This window comes from Ornithorhynchus anatinus, chromosome Y2 (assembly GCF_004115215.2).
Source record: "Ornithorhynchus anatinus isolate Pmale09 chromosome Y2, mOrnAna1.pri.v4, whole genome shotgun sequence".
In the NCBI taxonomy this organism is placed as follows: domain Eukaryota; kingdom Metazoa; phylum Chordata; class Mammalia; order Monotremata; family Ornithorhynchidae; genus Ornithorhynchus; species Ornithorhynchus anatinus.
In genome coordinates, this window is record NC_053176.1 from 1,299,755 (window position 1) to 1,323,623 (window position 23,869).

Consider the following 23,869-nt stretch of genomic DNA (forward strand, 5'->3'; position numbering starts at 1 on the left):
CAAACTCTGTATGTTTTTTGTTTCAGTGATGCCAGAGAGAAATCCAGCAGACCTCTGTCTATTCCAAGAGCGAGAGAGAGAGAGCGAGTGTGCACGTGTTAGTCTTCATTTTAGAAGATGACGCTTCTGATAATAAGATCTTATGAATGTGTGCAAGTGTGACTGAGAAGGCCATTGAAAGACTGACACACTCTCCAGAATGGTTTGCACTTGGGGATAAATCCTTGTTGCACTAATAGTTTTGTTCCATACAGGGCTGGTCTCTGCTTTCGAGTCTGCCTCTTGGTATCCTGTCTTTCACGGAACCCCTGCTCAAAGAGGGCAATCCCTTTCTGCACTGCCGGCTGCCTTTAATGGTTTCCCAGCCATTTTACATTGTTTGAGAATGTGCCACTGCCTTTTAGCTCTTTATTCTCCCTTCTTGACTTGTAAGTGCCCCTTTCAGTTCACCGTAATGGAGCTGCTATCCTCCTTTCTGCTCACATACCCCGCTCCCTCACCATCACTTTTAAGAGCGTACATGCGCTCACACAGATGCACACACACACACAGAGACATAAATTCACACGAGTTCAAATCCATAATAACAAAACCGTGTTCCACACCCAGATGAAACAAACCTGTACACACACCTTCTTGAGGCCCCCGCTTTCAAATATATGTTCACATATATAAATGACTGCCACAAACCTAAGGAAGCATCTCGCCCATCAACATCCATCCTTTCAACCCACTGGAAGATGAGGCCCCTAAAGTGGAGAAAAAGTTGCCGGAAGCCTACCTGCCACCCCAACCCTTTCTCATTGCCAGCAATGACCACACATTCCTAGCAGTCCTAGTGCCTTCCTCCACTTTGGCAGACAGTCTGCAAACTGTCAGAAGAAAAGCAAAATTCATCTCAAGGGAACATTTACAAGGGAGGAGCCCTTGTTATGCAGTTAATCATTTCCTGCCACATCAAGGTGAATCTAACCTAAAAGCCTAAAAACATCTGCTAACCGAAGATGCTCAAACTCAAACCGTCCTGGGTAAAATGGTCCTGAATTAATCTAAGAGGAACCAAGTTTCATTGTTTTCCTCCTGGACAGAAGTTAACTGCCCATAATTTTTCTAAAATGTGAACAAGGTGGTATCACTAGTCTCAGGGCATTGTGTAACCAGAAAAAGAAGCATGATTGGGTTGAAACACTGCTCCTTCCAGATGTGTATTTAAAGGCTATCATTCAACCAGAGACCAATGAAATTATACTCTTTTCTCAAAAGACAACATACGTCAGCTGTTTTGCCTTCTTCCTTTGGTTGTGCTTTATCTTCAAAATTAAGTGGGCATGCATAAAAGCACAGAGATTTGAATTGCTTTAAAGAAATGAAGCAGGTGTTAGAGGTACAATGAATATTCATAGCATCTAATAATAGCATCTAGCAGGCACTATTAATACTAATTCACTTTTATTGCTTCATTATTGTGCATCCTGAGGGTGCTCAGTAAATATTAATTCACAGTAACAGAGGCAACTAAAGTTCCAAAACCCTGCTGTCTTTCAATAATAGTAGTAGTTTTAAGGGAGTTAGGTTCCCTATCAGTGAAACCCTAAAGTCTTTAAAAAACATGCAGCAAACAGCTTATGGCTAGAGTGATATATTTACTGTAGAAGTAAAACATGTCTTTCTTTTGAGATCAGTCAAATTGTATTTATTGTATTTCACTGAGGCAAAACAAATTACCAGCCAAATGCCGATCCCTCATTGAGAGCTAATGATGGTGTAGTGGTCTCAGAAGTTCTTGGATTCTCATCCCTCTTCCACCACTTGTCTGCTCTGTGGCCTTGAGCAAATCACTTCACTTCTCTCAGCCTCAGTTACCTCATCTGTAAAATGGGGATTAAGACTGTGAGCCCCATGTGGGACAGGGACTGTGTCCAACCTGATTTGCTTCTATCCACTCCAGTGCTTAGTACAGTGCCTGACACATAGTAAGTGCTTAACAAAAAACATTATTATTATTATTATTATTGTTATTCACTTTGTATGAATGTTTGTAAAGCACACCCTGACCAGCATGTTATTTGGTGCGTTGGGGATCATCGTTACAGCTGGTAAGACTGCCTCCCAGTGTGAGGACCTAATCAACCAAACAGCAATATTTGAGTATTTACTGTGTGCAAAGCACTGTACTAAGTCCTTGGAAGAGTACAGTAGTTTAGTAGACATGATCCCTACTCTCGAGTTTACAGTCTAGGGGGTAAGATAAACATTAAAGTACCATACAGGTTGGGGGAAGCAACAAAGTTTAAAAGATACGTATCTAAGTGCTACAGGTCGGGGTAGGGGGGGAGCCGGTTAAGGTGAGAAGTTAACTATCTGACCCCAGAGAGAGATTAGGGTGGGGAGATTGGCCAGTAGTCAGGGAAGGCCTCCTGGAGGAGGAGCCGGTTAAGGTGAGAAGTTAACTATCTGACCCCAGAGGGAGATTAGGGTGGGGAGACTGGCCAGTAGTCAGGGAAGGCCTCCTGGAGGAGATGTGATTTTGGTAGGGCTCTGAAAATGGGAAAAGCAGTTGAGAAGCAGCATAACTTAGTGGAAAGAGCATGTGTTTGGGGGCTAGAGGACCAAGGTTCTAATCCCAGCTCTGCCCATTTCTTGCTATGTGATCTTGGGCAAGTGGCTTAACTTCTAAGCGCTCAAACATGACAATTATTCTTCGTCTTATTACTCGAACACCCAGGGTTTTCAGGATCGAGCTACCTCTTCAATGTTGGAACTGCAGGGGCAGATTTTGGAAAGCAGGGAATCTACCCCTTGAGGTTCCTCTCTTTTTCCTACTTTTTTTTTTTAATATTTGTTCAGCATTCACGATATGCCAGGCGCCGTACTAAGTGCCGAGACAGATGTAAATTAATCAGGTTGGACACGGTCCCTGTCCCACGAGGGGCTCACATTCTTAATCCCCATGAGGTAACTGAGGCCCAGAGAAGTGAAGTGACTGCCTGGGATCGCGCGGCGTGGCTCGGTGGAAAGAGCCCGGGCCGGGGAATCGGAGGTCATGGGTTCGACTCCCGGCTCTGCCACTTCTCAGCTGTGTGACTGTGGGCAAGTCACTTCACTGGGCCTCCGTTACCCCATCTGTAAAATGGGGATTAACTGTGAGCCGCACGTGGGACAACCCGATTACCCCGTATCTACCCCAGCGCTTAGAACAGTGCTCTGCACAGAGTAAGCGCTTAACAAATACCCACATTGTTAAAGCGGACAAGCGGCGGAGGCCTCCTTAGAACCCAGGCTCTTTTCACTAGGAAATAGTGCTCCTTCCCCCTCTGGCCGGCGCCAAGGGGGAGTGTCCGGGAGGGGCGTGGCCGACGATGACGATGGCATTTGTTAAGCCCTTACTCTTACAAGCAGAGCACAGTTGTAAGCGCTGGGGAGGATACGTGGTGATCAGGTTGTCCCACGTGGAGCTCACCGTCTTCATCCCCGTTTCCCAGCTGAGGGAGCTAGAGAAGCGAAGTGACTTGCCCCAAGTCACCCAGTTGCCGAGCGGCGGAGGCGGGATTCGACCCCGGAGCCTCTGCCTCCCCAGCCCGGGCTTTGTGGGCGGGGCCATCCGGAAAGGCGGGGGCCATCCGGAAAGGCCGGCATGGCGCTGGGGCGGCCGGGCCCGGGCTCGGTCCCGCTGCTGCTGCGGCGGCGGCGGCTCTTCCTCCTCCTCCCCTGGCTGAAGCGGAGCCCGGAGCCCCGAGCCGCGCTGGCTGCCGCCTATGGGTAACGACGTCGCCGCTCCGCGCCCCGGCCCGGCGGCCCCTCTCTCCCCGCCCTCACTCCCTTTCCCCCCCGCCGACTCCCGTCCCCTTCGCCTCCAGCTGCGCCTTCCGGTTGGTGCCCACTCCTCATCCTGAACGGTGCGGGCATCTGTTCAACCCCCCACCCCGGGCCGGGCACCGTTCCCAGCGCCGAGGTGCCCGGCACAGAATACAAGCCAGCTGAATTGGGCGCGGGCCCTTCTCCCTTATGGGGCTCACAGTCTCCATCCCCATTTTGCAGGTGAAGTAACTGGGGCCCAGAGAAGCCAAATGACCTGCCCCGGCTCCCGCCGCAGACCCATGGTGGAGCCGGGCTTAGAACCTCCGACCCCCAGGACTGTGCTCTATCCACTACGCCAGGGTGCTTCTCGTAAATCCTCCCCTCTCCAACTCCTTTCCTTATCCCCTGGGTCCACCGGACTGGACCTAATAACGATAATCATGACGGTGGTATTTCTTAAGCACTTACTGTGTGCCATGAGCTGGGATAGCTACACTGCTGGCAGGTCAGACGTGGTCACTGCCCCACACGGGACTCCCATCCTAGGGGAAAATGGTGTTTAATTCCCGTTTTACAGAGGAGAAAGCTGAGACCCCGAGAAGTTAAGTAACTTGCCCAAGGTCACCCAGGAGGCGAGAGGGAGAGCTGGGTTGGGAACCCGGGTCTCCCGATCCCCAGTCCTTGGCGCCATTGCATGCTCCTTCTCGTGGCTATTATCTTGATGGTATTTGTTCAGTGATGATGACGATGGCATTTTGTTAAGCGCTTACTTTGTGCCAAGTACCGTTCTGTGCTTGGGGTAGGGCCCAGGTAATCAGGTTGTCCCACCTGATTTTAATCTCACGGTTTTAATCTCCATTTTACAGATGAGGTAACTGAGGCACGGAGAAGCGAAGTGACTTGCCCAAAGTCACATGGGGACAAGTGGCAGAGCCGGGGTTGGAACTCACGACCTCTGACTTGCAAGCCTGTGCTCTTTCCACTAAGTCATGCTGCTTCTCTGTACGCTTACTGTGTGCCAGGCACTGTACTAAGTACCGGGAAAGACACAAACGAGATCATCAGATTGGACAGAGGCCCAGGCTCACATGAGGCTCACCGTCTAACTGGGAACGAAAACGAGTATTGAATCCCCATTTTACAAATGAGGAAACCAAGGCACCGAGAAGCCAAGGGATTTGCCCAAGGTCACAGAGCAAGCAAGTGGAAGAACCAAGATGTGAACCCACCCTTCTGACTCCCAACCCCTCAGTTCTTTTTGCTAAACTATACCACTTCTCTTGCCTTGCTTTCCCTGTCAGGGATTTTTTGGAACTGTGAGGCCTGCACGCCTTGTCTCTGTGAACAGGGAGGTGAGAGAAGCAGCATGGCATGTTGGATAGAGAATGGATCTAGGGAGTCAGAACGCCCTGGGTTCTAATCCCAGATCCTCCACCACTTGTCTGTTGTATGATCTTGGGCCTGCCCCTTAATTTCTGTGCCTCAGTTACCTCATCTGTAAAATGAGGATTAAGACAATGAGCCCCTGTGGGGACATGGACTCTGTCCAACCTGATTTGCTTATATCTACCCCAGTGCTTAGTACAATGCCTGACACCGACCTCACACACTTCAAATTTATCCTTTCCTGCCTTAACTCTGCCCTCTCCTCTGCCAGGCAAAACTTCTTCTCCTCCCTCATCGACACCTATGCCCGTCACCCCCGCCGATTGTTCCGGAACTTTAACTCTCTCCTTAGGCCCCCTGTTCCTCCCCCTCCCCCTTCTCTCACGCCCAATGATCTGGCCACCTATTTCCTCACGAAAATCAACACAATCAGGTCTAAGCTCCCCAAAGTCACCCCTCCGCCTCTCCCCTCCCCCCCACCAACCCTCTCCCCTACTTTCCCATCCTTCTCTTCAGTATCCTCAGAGGAGATCTCCTCTCTCCTCGCAAGTGCCACCCCCTCCACCTGCACCTCGGACCCCATTCCCTCTCACCTTATTAAAACCATCACCCCTGCCCTCCTCCCTTCTTTAACTTCTATTTTTAACCACTCAATCTCCAAGGGCTCCTTCCCCTCTGCCTTCAAACATGCCCACGTCTCCCCCATCCTAAAAAAACCCGCTCTTGACCCCACTTCCCCCTCCAGTTATTGTCCTATCTCCCTACTACCCTTCCTTTCCAAAATCCTAGAACGAGTCATCTACAATCGATGCCTTGAATTCCTTAACTCCCATTCTCTCCTAGACCCCCTCCAATCTGGCTTCCATCCCCTCCACTCTACCGAGACTGCTCTCTCTAAGGTCACCCATGACCTCCTTCTTGCCAATTCCAATGGCTCCTACTCCATTCTAATCCTCCTTGACCTCTCTGCTGCCTTTGACACTGTCGACCATCCCCTCCTCCTCCATACCTTATCTTACCTTGGCTTCACAGACTCCGTCCTCTCCTGGTTCTCCTCTTACCTCTCTGGCCGGTCATTCTCGGTCTCCTTCGCTGGCGCCTCCTCCCCCTCCCATCCTTTAACTGTTGGAGTTCCTCAAGGGTCAGTTCTTGGCCCTCTTCTGTTTTCCATTTACACTCACTCCCTTGGTGAACTCATTCGCTCTCACGGCTTTGACTACCATCTCTACGCAGATGACACGCAGATCTACATCTCCGCCCCTGTCCGCTCCCCCTCCTTCAGGCTCGCATCTCCTCCTGCCTCCAGGACGTCTCCACCTGGATGTCGGCCCGCCACCTAAAACTCAACATGAGCAAGACTGAGCTCCTCATCTTTCCTCCCAAACCCGGTCCTCTCCCAGACTTCTCTATCACCGTGGATGGCACGACCATCCTTCCCGTCTCTCAGGCCCGCAATCTCAGTGTCATCCTTGACTTGTCTCTCTCGTTCACCCGACACATCCTATCCATTACCGAGACCTGCCGGTTTCACCTATGCAATATCGCCAAGATCCGCCCTTTCCTCTCCACCCAAACGGCTACCTTACTGCTACAGGCTCTCGTTATATCCCGGCTAGACTACTGTGTCAGCCTTCTCTCTGACCTCCCTTCCTCCTCTCTCGCCCCGCTCCAGTCTATTCTTCACTCCGCTGCCCGGCTCATCTTCCTGCAGAAACGATCTGGGCATGTCACTCCCCTTCTTAAACAACTCCAGTGGTTGCCTATCGACCTCCGCTCCAAACAAAAACTCCTCACTCTAGGCTTCAAGCCTCTCCATCACCTTGCCCCTTCCTACCTCTCCTCCCTTCTCTCTTTCTACCACCCACCCCGCACGCTCCGCTCCTCTGCCACCCACCTCCTCACTGTCCCTCGGTCTCGCCTATCCCGCCGTCGACCCCTGGGCCACGTCCTCCTGCGGTCCTGGAACGCCCTCCCTCCTCAGCTCCGCCAAACTGATTCTCTTCCCCTCTTCAAAACCCTACTTAAAACTCACCTCCTCCAAGAGGCCTTCCCAGACTGAGCTCCTCTTCTCCCTCTACTCCCTCTGCCACCCCCCCCTTACCTCTCCGCAGCTAAACCCTCTTTTCCCCTTTTCCCTCTGCTCCTCCACCTCTCCCTTCCCATCCCCACAGCACTGTACTCGTCCGCTCAACTGTATATATTTCCATTACCCTATTTATTTTGTTAATGAATTGTACATCGCCTTGATTCTATTTAGTTGCCATTGTTTTTACAAGATGTTCTTCCCCTTGACTCTATTTATTGCCATTGTTCTTGTCTGTCCATCTCCCCCGATTAGACTGTAAACCCGTCAAAGGGCAGGGACTGTCTCTATCTGTTGCCAACTTGTTCATCCCAAGCGCTTAGTACAGTGCTCTGCACATAGTAAGCGCTCAATAAATACTATTGAATGAATGAACAAATACCATTCCCCAAAAACCAAGATTAATCATGAAAACAAAAGTGGCAAGGTAAGTAAGATTATCAGTATTTTGGGGGGTTTCCAATCAAAAAAGATTCAGACGATGACTTCCATGTCCTAGCCTTGTGGGGACCGGGCAGGGTGCATGCCAGCTGTTAAACCTTATGAAGGCCCCTAAAATGGTCAGCAAACAAAAAGAGAAGCAGAGAAGCCAACATCAGAGGTGGGAAAGGATAAATTGTAAGGAGAGTGTTCTAAACTGCCTATTCCGTCCACTGCCAAACAGGGACCCAGCATTCCCCAAGTCATATCTCAGACATGGAAGTCAGCAGGTCTGAACCTTTTTTAATGGAAAAAACAAAACAAAGTACTGATAATATTTTTAATCTGGCCACCTTTGTTTCCATAATTAATCTTGGTTGAAGACAATCGTAACGAAATAGGTGCTAGACAAATATTACTGTCTGTGGTTCAAACATTTCCTGGCTAAAAGAAGAGGTTTCTGGAAACTCTCTGAATTGAATCTAAGGAACAGGGAATCCACAGTTCTTCAAAGCTTTTGTCTACTTAATCCAAACCTCCCCAGTTGTGAAATTAATCAGCTTTACTTTGATATGCCCGTTCTCCACATTTGTTTCTTATGATTAATTGAGCTTGTTAACTGTGTTCATTTTTGTGTAAAGACTTGTAGGAAGTTAACCAGCCTGATGACATGTGGCTAGGTTCACAGATTTCACTGCAGAGAACTAGGGTTTTCTTTCTTTTCAGTAAATAATCAACAACCAAGAGAAATTGCAGGAGAGCAAATAGACCTGGAGTGCTTCTGTCAGTCCTGATTCTCAGTGTGGCTGAGCAGGCAAAAGGCAAAGAAAAGTCTAATTACATTCTAACTGTACTCTTTAAGAGCTTATTATAATTGGGGCCTACTGAAATTACAAAATCATAGTGCCGCATTTTAGTAAATAGTAAATATGCAGTATATCGGGGTGCATCAGTTGGGATCTGCCTGCTTTTAGAAGCCTATCAAAGATCTCCCAAACGTCCCCTTACACTACACACATTTCATTTCTTCCCTCTTCTCTGTTATACATTACTGGAGAAAGGAGCAGTTTAATAAAAGTAGATGGATGAAGAGAAATATAGAAAGACAAGAAGCATCAGTGTGAAAGGAGCAGTAGTGAAATTTTACGTTTGAAAATTGCCTGAGCATAAACTACATTCAGTTAATAATTGTGGTATTTTTTAAGCACTTCCTATGTGCCAGGCACTGTACTAAACACTGGGGTGGATACAAGCAAATTGGATTAGCCCAGTCTTAATCCCCATTTTTCAGGTGAGGTAACTGAGGCACAAGAGAAGAAAAGTGACTTGCCCACGGTCTCACAGCAGACAAATGGCAGAGCCTGGATTAGAACCCAGGTCCTTCTAACTCCCAGGCCCGTGCTCTGTCCACTAGACCATGCTGCTTCGCCATACAGCATCTAGATCGTAGGTAGGTGTACGTGTAGCATTTGAGCAAATTATACACAAACATAGTTGCCCATTGTGTTTGAAGACACTGCTGATGGTGAAATTCACCTGTGTTTGTGTAGCTGAAAAGACCAATGTGGGACCCAAGTCTCAGACACATTGTACACTCAAGAAGGTTGCCCCTTGCATTTAATGTTTACAGCTCCTCATGCTATTTTCTCTTTTGCATGCCTTAGGAAACTTGTGAGCTTCTTGTCGGGAGGGAATGTGTCTACTAACCCTGTAATATTGTACTCTCCCAAATGTCTAGTGCAGTGCTGTCTACGCAGCACTCAATAAATGTGATGGATTTTGCTCAAAAAGAGACACTCCTTGCCTGATGGCAGTGCAGCATACTGATCTGTCCTCAGCAATTAACTCCCAGTTTTCAGTTAGGATACAGCATTGTCTGATCTTGGTTCTTCCGTGTTCTTCAAATGTTTTCATTCATTCAATAGTATTTATTGAGCACTTACTATGTGCAGAGCATTATTCTAAGCACTTGGAATGTACAAATCGGTAACAGATAGAGGACAGTCCCTGCCCTTTGACGGGCTTACAGTCTAAGCTTTTCAGTTTCCCAATTTCAGCTCTCCATAAAGCAGCTGTTTGGGTACCTTGCTGTCACCCAACATCGCTATGTTAAGGTGAGCATAGCTTCGATACCAGGAAATTGACTACGTTCCAGAACTTTTATTGTTCATAATGATGTCTTGCCATGTGGTATTGCGTCTGGCCCTCGAGTAGTGCTAGGGGAACTGCTCAAAAAGTCAGATGAAGCATTTGTGTGGGTCCAGGTCTTGCAACTATAGAGAAAGCTGGGCAACATCACAGCTTTTCAGACTTTCAGTTTGGTCAGAAACTTTGGTACCATGCTGCCGCACGCTGTTTAACAAGAACCTCCCCCAAAAATATTGGTCACCTTGATTCTACTTCCTTGTCAATTATTAGTCACTGTGCTGCCTAGGTAATAGGATTCTGTGACAGATCTGCTCTGCCTTTATAAATTTTGGTTGTGTGTATGGATTCACAGTGCAGGCTGATACATCACTTTAGATTTCTTCAGACTTTTTGTTGGTCCGTACTTCTAGCTGATTCAGTGAAATGGTTGACAGTCATTTATGTGTCTCCTAGGGTCCGGGCTCTTAGGGCACAGAGACATCTGCAGACAATAGTTGTGGAATGATTTTCTCTAAGAATGTGGACGATGTTCGAACTCTGTTGAGTGGGAAGAGTTTCCCAGAGAAGCGGAAGCGTAATCCTACATTTGCCTCTTGGAGCGTGACTGAATAGAATAAGCTGAACCAGACCAAGCCCATTAGTCCATTGGTAATCAAGAATTCATTCATTCAGTAGAATTTATTGAGCACTCACTGAGTGCTCTTAATAAAGTAAACATTCACTAAATACCACTGATTGAGATATCCTCTCAACGTTATTTTAGAGTTGTCTTTTTGTCTGTTTTTTCTTGTTTTTAACAAAAAAAACTTGACTGCTTTTTATAGTCTGGCATTGGCAAGGATTTTATCCAATGCATTGTCTAAGCAGTTTTTCAAGTCATAGTTAATAACTAGCGTGGGAGTAAGAGAGAAGAGGTGAAGAAACCCTGTAATCTTTTACCCATTTTATCCTGAGCCTATGATTTACTAGGCTCCTGGGGTCCTCCTTTACTCTCCGATTTTGGTGTTAGCATCCCACCGCTGGGGCTTGTGCTCTGGCATGCAGTTCCTCGGCTCTGTCTTGAATCAAACAGAAAAGGATGCATACTGGCAAGAAATCCATAAATTAAATGGGAGTCCTTTCAAATTCCATAACTAGTGAAAGGATTGGAACAGTGACCGTTTCCATTTTGAGAAAGTGACATTTAAGCATTCATTTATTGTTCTCCTTTGCCGCTGGAAGAGATTTTCACTTAATCTCTTAAAATACGCTTTCCCAAACTTGGATACCCAGTTTTGCAAATCCCATTGTTCACACCCTGTCTGGAAAAACAACTTTCTAAAATCTGGACGAAGTGATAAGCAAAGGAACTCCACAAACAGCAGCCTACCCACAAGCACACACCGAAAACAGTAGGCCACAGGAAGCAGCATGGCCTAGTGGATAGAGCACGGGCCTGGGAGTCAGAAGGACCTGGGTTCCTATCCCGGCTCTGCCTCTTGTCTTCTGAGTGACCTTAGGCAAGTCACTTAACTTCCCTAGGCCTCAGTTACCTCACCTGTAAAATGGAGATTAAGACTGTGAGCCCCATATGGGATAATGATCGTGTCCAACCTGATTAACTTGAACCTACCCCCGTGCTTAGAACAGTGCTTGACACATAGTAAGCACTTAACAGATATCATCATCGTGTACTCCATATGGCCTTATTCTGGGGATCGTCACAGCCAATGTGCCGGGCATTGCCACCTGCGTTCCCTGTGTACTTAACGTAACCCAGGCAAGATCACCGATCCAACGATGAAACAGTGTAGGTCTCATGGCAACTTTGCTGGGGAAGACGCATGAAGAGAAGCATTGACCGAAGGGCTCCTAAATAATTGTGTAAGGCAAGGGAGGGTCGTACAGGGCTACTTCAGGAGGTAGCCTGTTACCTCCCGGCACCTTGCAAAATTCCCTTTGGCCAGCTCTGAGCCAGATCAGGAGAAGAGGAAAGGAGGGCTTAGTCAGGGAAGGCCCCTTGAAGGAGATGTGCCTTGAATAAGACTTTGAAGCGGGGAGAGTCATTGTCGGATATTAGGGAGGGTGTTCCAGGACAGGGCAGCACGTGAGTGATTGGTCGGCAGTGAGATAGGCAAGATCGAGGTACTCAAGACCTCTCTAAGTGCTGTATACTAGTGATGTGTGGCCTCCTTGAAAAGTTGGTTGGAATCCTAAGATTGTATTGGACGGGCCTTGCCAGACCCTTTTTGCATTACCAGTGGGGTAAAATAGTGCTCCGGAAAAACATGAGTGGCAGGGGTGAGAGCGTGTGGGTCTCTGCACAAACTACCATCACTACAATCAATTCCTCTGTGCGGGTTTTAGGTCTGGAAGTTTCCCTGTCAGACAGGTGGGAACATAGGGCCCGGAGGCCATGACAGGCAGAGCCCAGCTGTGGTGGTGAAGTCACCGGGTACTGACAAATGGTTAAAGAATGTCCCAGTTGATCATTTATGGAGAACTCAGCACTAGAGCAAGAAGTAGCCAACAGAAAAGGTACAAAGACCAACCAGAGGCTAACCTAAAAAAGTGTTCCAGCAATATGGAATTTTGGGTATGAGGCGGGTCCTCCATGTGTCAAATCTGGAAGCGTAGCCCAGTGGAAAGAATGCCAACCTGGGAGTCGAGGACCTGGATTCTGCCACTTCTTTGCTGTGTCATCTTGGGCGAGTTACTGAACTTCTCTGTGCCTCAGTTATCCCATCTGTGAAATGGGATATCTGTGAAATGTCCCATCTGTGACATGTTCTCCTGACTGCTTAGACTGTGAACCCCAGAGGGGGATCAGGGACTGTCCCTGATCTGATGATCTTTAATTTCCTATGTCCCACCCAATTTGCGTGTGTTCCTCCCCAGGGTTTAATACAGTGCCTGGCACATAGTAAGCACTTAGCAAATACCGTAATTATTATTATAATTATTACTGCAGTGCTTAGAACAGTTCTTAGCACATAGTAAGTGCTTAACAAATACCATAATTATTATTATTATTATAGTAAATGCTTAATAAGTATATTATTTTCATTATTATTGCAGCCATTATAGTCTTTTGGAGGTAAGTGCATTGGGCAGCAAAGGAGAAGTATTCAAGGCAGAGGCACTTTTTAAGCACTGTGCAACAACCAGGTCTAACCATTATGCCAGCAGTCGACTGAGTCACCTGAGTACCTCATGCTTTTTGACCTCTCTGGACACCTCAAACATACTGGAAGTCAAAGCAGGGCTGTGTGTTGATGCCCAGTACTAAGCAACTTATTCTACTCAGCAGTGCTTGAGGAAACAAGGAATGTTGGAGCCCATATCGATATCCAATTTCTAGACTCTGGGAAACTCTTCCAGTTCAGGGAAAGAGACTCATTGAAAATCCTTGTATCAGGCACACAGGAGGTGGTGATTGGGCTGAAGAAGCATGAACACGAGAAGACTGCACTGTTTCACAGAATCAGCAAAGTGATCACAACCATGGTCCTATAGACTATAAGCCCTTTGGGCACAGAGATGGTGGCTATCATGCGTGGCTATTGTGCTAAGTGTTTTAGTACAGTGTTCTGTACCCGGTAAGCACTCAATAAATACCGGTGTTGGGTTAATACTTAATTGATAATTAGCCGAGAGAAAACCAAGTTTGTTTTATCCCACACCTGGCAAGGCTTACAGTGAATGCTCTGTTAGCAGCATTCAATTTAAAAACCTGCCCCTTATTCATGTTTTAGTTTTAACAATAGCACTCAATGTTGTGAACTGGATTGATGGGCAACGCGAGCTAAGCGTAATGGAAAGTGACTCTTTACAATTTATATATGCTGTTGTTGATGGTTAAAATAGTTAAAAAAAAGCTGAATCTTCATGTTAAATTAGCTTTGATGAATAATTTTCTTTTGGGGGCTGTTCTTCTAGCACCTCAATTACCTCTTCTAAAGTGGAAGTGAATGGTGTTCACCTACATTATCGTCCAACTGGAGAGGGCGAACATGCAGTTCTGCTGCTTCCTGGAATGTTAGGTCTGCAGTTTGAATCTTTATTAGAACTCTTAATATTTCATGGTTTACTCTCCATACCTACTGATATTAGATTTCTTTTCTATTACATTTTATATATCACAGCAAATTTCAGTGGCTTAGAAAACTCATCCGTGTTTGCTGATATATTTTGCAGATCTGTTTCTGTCTCTTGATGTTGTATAATTGTTCTGGAAGGTATATTGAGAAATGCTTACTGTGTCCAGTCACTAGGGTATCAGAAGGAGTCACAGAAAAAAGAGGCTATTTATTGACCGAACCCTGGATCCTGAAGAAAGTTAACTCACCAGAAAAAATATTGAACCATTTGATCCACCTAAAGGCAAGGACAGTATTTAGCAGTGTACTTTGCTACCAAAGCATTAAGCGTTTTATTTGTTAATCCGAAAGGACTGCTTATTTCTGTCGTGTATTTTTTTTTGTCTCTAGTGATGGTTTTCATATGGAAAATTAAGCTATCTTCCACCTCTTATTTCAGATCCTTAATGCAGCATTGTAGAAAGGCCCAGAAAGCCCTTGCTAAATTTTTTACCAGGGCTTAGTATATATTTGGAATTGTAGATCCTAGCTAATCAGGTTGGGCACAGGCCTTGCTCCACAGGGGGCTCACAGTTTCAATCACCATTTTATAGATGAGGTAACAGGCACAGAGACGTTAAGTGACTTCTCCAAGGTCACACACCAGAAAAGTGACAGAGCCAGGATTAGAACCCAGTTCTCTCTGACTCCTAAACCTGTGCTCTATCCATTAGGTCATGCTGCTTCTCTGTATTTACTGAAGTCGTTATGATTACTGTATCTTAGAACTGCAGGGACAGTGCTATGGGCTGCATTTTTCATTTCTATTCAAATTTTTTACCAGCCTGTTACCTGATTTCATACACATTTACATAGTAGGCTTAATGATTCAGCCTAAGTAGAATTCTGTCCCATTTCATGTAGATTTTTTTCCAAATCTGTTTGTGAGATTCTGTGCTTGGCAAAACATAAGAAAATCGATTCCCTGTGTGGTCAGAGCATCCAAAGGTTTAAAATGAAGTCCATCCCATTTTGATGAAACATGGCTTTTTTGTAGTCGAGTTCTTCTCTTCATCATTATAAATGGCATTGCAGGGCCTCCTGCTTGTCACCGAATAAAGGAAACCATCATTTTAGGATGCTGATACAATGTTAGGTCCATAAACCTGCTTCTATTCAAGCCGGGTGGCCATCTAAAGTGCCGAAGTTGTGGGGAGGCAGTTGGGAGTGGGGTTTTAATACTACTCTGCCCTTGACACAGTAGAGTCTGGGGAAGAGGACAGGAGAGGCAGGGAGGAGAAAGGATATCCCCCCTCATCCACCAGCATTTACTCCAGGCAAATGAATAGTCTCTCTTTGTGAGACATTTTCAAACTTAAAATTTGATCCTGGCTAGATATCAAATTTTGAAATTTTTCTCCCTCCCCATTTTATAGACTTATATAGTAGAAAATTGTATCTTATTAAATTAATTTAAGAGCCATTCTATGGATAACCATGTGACTATTTTTAGGGAGCGGGGAGAGTGATTTTGGACCACAGCTTAAGAACCTGAACAAGCAACGCTTCACAGTAGTGGCCTGGGATCCTCGAGGTTATGGACATTCTATCCCTCCCCAGCGGGGTTATCCAGCAAATTTCTTCTAGAGGGATGCAAAGGATGCTGTTGATCTGATGAAGGTAACTCCATGGGATTGGGAAAAGTTCTCTGTTCCCGTTTTTGTTGTGTTTGAATCGTAAGGTGACTTATTGGAAATTAAGAAATGATAGAAATTGAAAGGATGAGAAGCAGCATGGCCTGGTGGAAAGAGCTCTGGCCTACGAGTCAGAGACCCTGGATTATGATCCCGGCTTTGCCAGTTGTCTGCTGTGTGACCTTGGGAAAGTCATTTCACTTCTCTGGACCTCAGTTACCTCATCTACATATTCTCCCTGTTACTTAGACTAGTTATCTTTTATCTATCCCAGCACTTAGTACAGTGCACAGCATATAGTAATGTGATGTATGTAATCTTCGTAATAATCTTTCATGTATTTGCAGATAGTTTTAAAGTGTCTCTTCTCAGTTCAATGTTACACCAACTGCTTTAAAGCTTTCTCAGTTTTCACGGTAGTAGCCTAGGGTACCAGAAGGGGGAATTTGTTGTGTGTTCAAATATACATCACCATCAGTGATATCTGCGAACAGAATTTGGGAGAGTATAGTACTACAGAACTGGGAGACACGTTCCCTGCCCACAATAAGAAAGAATATGTATGGAAGTGCCCCACTGACAGTCCTTCAAGAAATTGTCAGTTATTACCACAAAGTTTTCAGCTAATATTGAAAACAGGTAGAGGGTGAGGTGAGGAAGTGCCACCACCCAACCCCAACCTTCAAAGTCCTCAACAGGGGAGAACTTTAAAAGGGGACCTGAGTCCAGCCCAGATCCAGTACAGGTTTGGACTGTGACCCGCAAGAAGTTTCGTGCAAGGAGTTGCAACAAAGCTGGAGATTCTGCCTAACTCTTCCTGCTATTTGCAAAGTGAAAAACAGCAGAATGAGAAACAGCCTTGCCTAGTGGAAAGAGCAGGGGCCTGGGAGTCAAAGGGACCTGGCTCTGGTTTTTGTTGGCTATGTGACCTTGGGCCAGTCAGTTCACTTCTCTGGGCCTCAGCTACCTCATCTCTAAAATGGGGATTAAGATTGTAAGCCCATTGCGGGACGTGAATTGTGTCTACTTCAGCACTTAATTCCATGCCTGGCACATTGTAAGTGCTTCATAAATACCATTAAAAATAAAAAAAAAAACCCTCCCAGCAGAAGTCAAGGATAAACCAATCTAAAATGGGGCAATGAAGAATTGCTGTCAAGATATCAGCACTCTTCCCCTCCAGGATTTCAGTATCCCAACTTTTCCTGTTTGAAATCCGGTTACCCTGTATGGGATACTTTTTGATTTTGACACCAAGCCTTCAACCATTCCATTTCAAAAATGACTCTTTGCCTGGTTGTGCTTCTCCTCTTCACTTCCCAGGCCATAGCTTCTTAGTTTGTTACAGAGTCTGTCACTTAAGCTTTTTGAAGCTCAATTCTAATACAGCTATTGCTTCTTATTTAAAGGTTTGGGCCTAATAGGTAATTCAATCTGACACTTTGCTTTTCACAACATGATCTTATTTACTTTTACTTACTCCTTGATTTTGCCCTGATATTTTTCCAGATTTTGAAGCTAACTGACCTAAACTACCCTCGCCTCTATTTCCTATGAAAATGGGCCCCAAGGTTGCCTTTTCCAGTTTGTAGGTATTTATTAATAATAATATGTTTTTATGGTACTTTTTAAGGGCTTACTGTGTGCCAGGCACTGTACTGAGCTCTGGGGTAGATGCACAGTAATCAAGTTGGACTCAGTCCATGTCCCACATGGGACTCAGTCTTAACCCCCTTTTGCAGTTGAGGTAAGTGAGGCCCAGAGATGTTAAGTGACTTGCCTAAGTGACAGCCAAGATGCAGAGCTGGGTATAGAACCCAGGTTCTCTGACTCCCAGGCCCAAGCTCTCTCCACAAGGCTACACTGCTCCCCTTATAACAGTAATAATAATAATAGTATTTGTTAAGGGCCTACTATTTGCCCAACAGTGTACAAATCGCTGGAGTGGATACAAAATAATCAGGTCAGACAAAGTCCCTGTCCCATATGGAGCTCTCAGTCTAAGTAGGAGTGAGAAAAGGTATTTGGATTCTTTTACAGGTGAGGAAACTGAGGCAGAGGAGAAAATGTGACTTACCCAAGGCCATACACACAGCAGACAAGTGGCAGAGCTAAGATTAGAACCCAGGTTCTCCGACTGAAAGACCATAGTTACGCGACCCCCCGATGACACGCAGATCTACATCTCCACCCCTGTCCTCTCCCCCTCCTTCAGGCTCGCATCTCCTCCTGCCTCCAGGATGTCTCCACCTGGATGTCGGCCCTCCACCTAAAACTCAACATGAGCATGACTGAGCTCCTCATCTTCCCTCCCAAACCCGGTCCTCTCCCAGACTTCTCTGTCACCGCGGATGGCACGACCATCCTTCCCGTCTCTCAGGCCCGCAATCTCGGTGTCATCCTTGACTCGTCTCTCTCGTTCACCCCACACATCCTATCCGTTACCAAGACCTGCCGGTTTCACCTATACAATATCGCCAAGATCCGCCCTTTCCTCTCCACCCAAATGGCTACAGGCTCTCGTTATATCCCAGCTAGACTACTGGGTCAGCCTTCTCTCTGACCTCCCTTCCTCCTCTCTCGCCCCGCTCCGGTCTATTTTTCACTCCGCTGCCTGGCTCATCTTCCTGCAGAAATGATCTGGGCATGTCACTCCCCTTCTTAAACATCTCCAGTGGTTGCCTATCGACCTCCGCTCCAAACAAAAACTCCTCACTCTAGGCTTCAAGCCTCTCCATCACCTTGCCCCTTCCTACCTCTCCTCCCTTCTCTCTTTCTACCACCCACCCCGCATGCTCCGCTCCTCTGCCGCCCACCTCCTCACCGTCCCTCGGTCTCGCCTATCCCGCCGTCGACCCCTGGGCCACGTCCTCCCGTGGTCCTGGAACCCCCTCCCTCCTCACCTCCGCCAAACTGATTCTCTTCCCCTCATCAAAACCCTACTTAAAGCTCACCTTCTCCAAGAGGCCTTCCCAGACTGAGCTCCCTTCTCCCTCTACTCTCTCTACCACCCCTCCTTCACCTCTCCACAGCTAAACCCTCTTTTCCCCCTTTCCCTCTGCTCCTCCACCTCTCCCTTCCCCTCCCCACAGCACTGTACTCGTCCGCTCAACTGTATATATTTCCATTATCCTATTTAGTTTGTTAATGAATTGTACATCGCCTTGATTCTATTTAGTTGCCATTGTTTTTACAAGATGTTCTTCCCCTCGATTCTATTTATCGCCATTGTTCTTGTCTGTCCATCTCCCCCGATTAGACTGTAAGCCCGTCAAATGGCAGGGACTGTCTCTATCTGTTGCCGACCTGTTCATCCCAAGCGCTTAGTACAGTGCTCTGCACATAGTAAGCGCTCAATAAATACTATTGAATGAATGAATGAATGAACCTTACCATTTCCACCAGGCCATGCTGCTTCTCTACCCTTTACCTGTTTTCAGTATTAGCTAATGGCTTTGTGATAATAACTGACAATTTCTTGAATCAAGTCAAAATTATTGTCAGAATTGAGCTGATTCTACTTTTTTCTGATGTCTTTTTAAGTAGTTTTCTCTTCTCTGGTTTGACTTCATCCACTTCACATTTGGATTTATTTTGCCAAAGAGGAAGTATCTTTTTAAAAGAGCATTAATGGTCTCGGGCATTTCAGAGTCACCTATTATCAATCAATGGTATTTGCTGAGTGCTTACAGTGTGCAGAGAGTTATACTAAGAGCTTGGGAGAGTACAATGCAACAGAGTTGGTAGACAGGTTTCCTGCCCACAAGGAGCTTACACTCTATTTATTTTATCAACCTCCCTTCCACATTTTGCATTCAGCAGACTACATTATCTTTTACTTTCTAGAGTTGGAGAACACTTCTTTGTTTCTCTTGAAGCTACATTTCTTGTTTTCCTTTGTCTTTCACGATTTCACAGTGCAAGGTTGTGCTCCCTTTTTATACTTCTCCTTAGTCATCAAGCTGATTTTCACCATTTGAGGTCTTCTAATTTTCCTTTTTCTTTCTCTCTATTTTCCCAGGTGCTTAGTACAGTAGTGTTCTCACAGTAAGCACTCAGTAAATATAATGGATGGTTTGATTGATTTCAACTCCAGGGTTTCTGAGTCCACACAAGGAAAACTGTTTCAACTTTCTTTCCTAGAAAGAACAGAATATTCTTTGTATTTGACATCACTTTAAGAATTTGTTCTTTAGCACATAATTAGCACTTAACAAATACCATAAACAAACACAGTCACAGTTCAACATGGGACTCTGAGTCAAAAGTGGAATCTGGCCTATAGACAACCATTTCAGTAATTTCTGTGGAGTGAAGGGGACAGAAGCCATTCATTCATTCAATAGTATTTATTGAGCGCTTACTATGTGCAGAGCACTGTACTAAGCGCTTGGAATGTACAAATCGGCAACAGATAGAGACAGTCCCTGCCCTTTGACAGGCTTACAGTCTAATCGGGGGAGACAGGCAGACAAGAACAATGGCAATAAATAGAGTCAAGGAGAAGAACATCTCATAAAAACAATGGCAAATAAATAGAATCAGGGTGATGTTCATCTCATAAACAAAATAAATAGGGTGATGAAGATATATACAGTTGACCGGACGAGTACAGTGCTGAGGGGTGGGACGGGAGAGGGGGAGAAGGAAAGGGAAAAGGGGGAGAAGAGGGTTTAGCTGCGGAGAGGTGAAGGGAGGGTAGAGGGAGCAGAGGGAAAAAGGGGGAACTCAGCCTGGGAAGGCCTCTTGGAGGAGGTGAGCTTTAAGTAGGGATTTGAAGTGGGGAAGAGAATTAGATTGTCAGAGGTGAGGAGGGAGGGCATTCCAGGACCGTCGACGGGATAGGCGAGACCGAGGGACGGTGAGGAGGTGGGCGGCAGAGGAGCGGAGCGTGCAGGGTGGGCAGTAGAAAGAAGGGAGGAGAGGTAGGAAGGGGCAAGGTGATGGAGAGCCTTGAAGCCTAGAGTGAGGAGTTTTTGTTTTGAGCAGAAGTCTATAGGCAACCACTGGAGGTTTTTAAGAAGGGGAGTGACATGCCCAGAGCGTTTCTGCCGGGCGGCGGAGTGAAGAATAGACAGGAGTGGGGCGAGACAGGAGGAAGGGCGATCAGAGAGAAGGCTGACACAGTAGTCTAGCCGGGATATGACGAGAGCCTGTAGCAGTAAGGTAGCCGTTTGGGTGGAAAGGAAAGGGCGGATCTTGGCGATATTATACAGGTGAGACCGGCAAGTCTTGGTAACGGATCGGATGTGTGGGGTCAAGCCAGATCGGAGGGCGTCAAGGAGAGAATTTGAAGAGAGGAACTTGAGAACGTGTTTTAAACAACTCAAGGAGCTTAGAGAGGAATGGTAGGAGGGAGTTTGGGGGACAAGTGAGGTTTTTTTATGTTAGGAGAGATGGGAGCATGTTTGAAAGTGGTGGGGAAGAAGTCAGTAGAAAGCAAACAATTGAAGATGGTGGTCAGGGAGAAAAAAAGGAGGGGGGCAAATGTTCTGATAAGATGCAAAGGGTTGGGGGGTCGGATGTGCTGGTGGAGCGGGTGAATCTTGAGAGAAGGCCAGAGATCTCCTCATGAGAGAGGAGCAGGGAAGATTTTAGGGAGATCATACCTTATAGCTTCAGTTTTCTCAATAAAATGGGTAGCCAGGTCACTAGGGGCAAGAGGGAGAAAGGTGGGAGGATGCCTTCAAAACCTTATTTAAAGCACATCTCCCTCAAGAGGCCTTCCCCACTTAAGCCCTGTTTTCCCCTACTCCCTCTCCCTTCATCGCCTATGCACTTGGATCTGTACCCTTTAAGCACTTGATATTCACCCCACCCTCAGCCCCACAACAGTTCGGTACATATCTGTAATTTATTTATATGAATGTCTATCTCCCCCTCTAGACTGAAAGCTCCTTGTGGGCAGGAAACATATCTAGCAACACTGTTATACTGCACTCTTCCTGGCACAGTGTTCTGCACACAGGAAGCACACAATAAATATCACTGATTGTTTGATTTACTTATGAAAATTAACTGTCACAAAATCGAATTCTTTGATCACTAGTTAGCCAAATTTTTTAATCCCAGTTGATTTTGAGCAGGTACATTGTGGAGAGCCCTGTACTGGGTGTTTGGGAAAGTATGGTAGAGTTGGTAGACACAAACCCTGTCCTCAAGGAGCTTACGACTGAATCGTCTTACAACTGGTAATTACTAAAGTTCTTTTATTCCTCATTTTAGCATTCAGATCAATAACTTGCGGGGTTTTTATTGTTATGATTACTTCCCCCAGATGCTGAATTTTAAGAAGGTCTCTCTGTTGGGGTGGAGTGATGGCGGGATAACAGCACTCATTGCAGCCGCCAGGTATCTTATATTCACTTATATTCACAAGATGGTCATTTGGGAGGCAAATGCCTATGTTACTGACGAGGATGAAAGGATTTATCATGGTAAATTGCTTAACTGTTACTTTTGGTGTCCCCCTTTCCTCTCCCCAACCTTGATCCCAGCTCAAAAGTCACTTTACCTTTATACCTCCAACTGTAATGGTATTTGCTAAGAATTTTTACTGTCAGATACTGTACTAAGCACTTTACATTATGGCAAACGCTGTACTGAACATTTTTACATTATTCCAAACACTGTGCTAAACATTTTTACAGTGCACCAAACACGGTACTAAGCACTTTTAAGGTGTACCAACACTGTACCAAGTGTTGGGGTAGTTACAGTGCAATATAGAGTGGAAACAGTGCTGTAACATTATGCAGTTTCATTATTCCTCAGTGCAAAAATTGTACAAATCTAGTAAAGAAAATAATATAATGCAAACCCGAAGCATTATAGAATTTATCCTAGAGATTGTTGTTCATGGGAGAAAGGACCACTAATGATATAAGGGATATAAAAAATTGATATAAGGAATTAACATCTTAGGAAAGAAACTAACATGAAGAATTCCTGTTTTGTTTTTAACAAATGAATCATTATGTTCTGCTTGGTTAGAGGAATTTCCATTCTGTTGACATATTTGTGGGCTAATGTCATAAGTAGATACAAAGATTTTTCATAGGAGTCTAGATCCATGACAGTCTGTCATTTCAGCTCTTCAAGGACCAGACCTCTGGCTTGGGATTTTACAGAGGGAAAATAATGTCTGCTGTGTGACCTTGGGTAAACTCACTTAACTTCTCGGTACTTCAGTTAACCCCATCTGTAAAATGGGGATCAAGACTTTGAGTCCCATGTGGAACATGGCCTGTGCCCAACCTGATTACCTTGTATCTACCGCAGCGCTTAGAACAATGCCTGGTACATAGCACTTAGTAAATACCATAAAAAGAAATTGCTTATTCTGACACCAAATAACATGAGTCTATCATAATACTGTGCTCTGCTGTACTTTCCCTTTGGTAATTGCCCAAATCTTACCTCTACTATTTTCTGAAACTTACTGCCACCCATTGGCTCAGGTAGTTCAAATTTAAATTTGAAATGTAATTTCCACGCCTATTTTGTGGAGAGACCAGCATCTCTCAGCGGCCATTCAGATTAATTTATTGCGTAAAACGGAAGCATAGATATTCTTGTTAGAATTTGTGTCTATGGACAGAGTATAGGGCGTTGCAAAATATGGTAGGCTGATACTACACAGGAAGGTCTTCTAGCTCTTTGGGTTAGCAAGATTTGATATATTCCTAGATGATGTGGTTATTCGAGATTCTTGATCAAAATAATTTGTAAGGAAGTAACTTAAAAAGTAGAATAAGTATTAACCTGTGTCTATCCCAGCATTTAGAAGAGTGCTTTACATATAGTAAGTGCTTAACAAATACAATAATCATACTAGTAACAACAAAACTGTTTTTAAAAGGTAAATGTGAATTGCTGCTGTTGCTACTTTGAAAGGGGATCTGCCCCTTACCTGTGATACCTGTTGCGGACCGCCTCAAGATGGCGATGGTGAGGCCAGCCTCAAGCCTATGTCATGGAATCTGCGCCATTGCTGTAAAATGCCTGCGCCATTACCTGTGCCATGTGGACTGTAAAATGGCCACGCCACGTGAAACTCCTCCACCATGTGCACTTCAAACTTGGTGCGCCACTCTTGCGAGGACCGGTCGGGTGTCACGGGACCATGAAAGTGCTTACTGATTGGTTACTGTTACTATGTGTGCCTAGCCCCAATTGGGTGCCGTGTGTCAGCAGGGGGTTTCGCCGTACCAATAAAGCGGGCAGGGTGGCTCGGGATCGGGGCGCTGCGGTCACTCGTACCCCACTGGGGTGAATAGGCC

At 45.7% G+C, this 23,869-nt stretch overlaps 1 protein-coding gene across 1 annotated transcript in view; it reads left to right on the plus strand.

Annotated features, from left to right (window-relative positions):
• The first annotated feature begins 3,511 nt into the window (after positions 1-3,511).
• LOC100079776 (valacyclovir hydrolase) overlaps positions 3,512-23,869 on the plus strand; it is a 28,837-nt gene continuing 8,479 nt past the window's right edge. The window contains 4 exon segments of the mRNA XM_029056459.1: positions 3,512-3,759; positions 13,754-13,857; positions 15,407-15,573; positions 21,865-22,024. Of these exon segments, the coding sequence (XP_028912292.1) occupies positions 3,635-3,759; positions 13,754-13,857; positions 15,407-15,573; positions 21,865-22,024 (556 nt within the window). The 5' untranslated portion in view covers positions 3,512-3,634.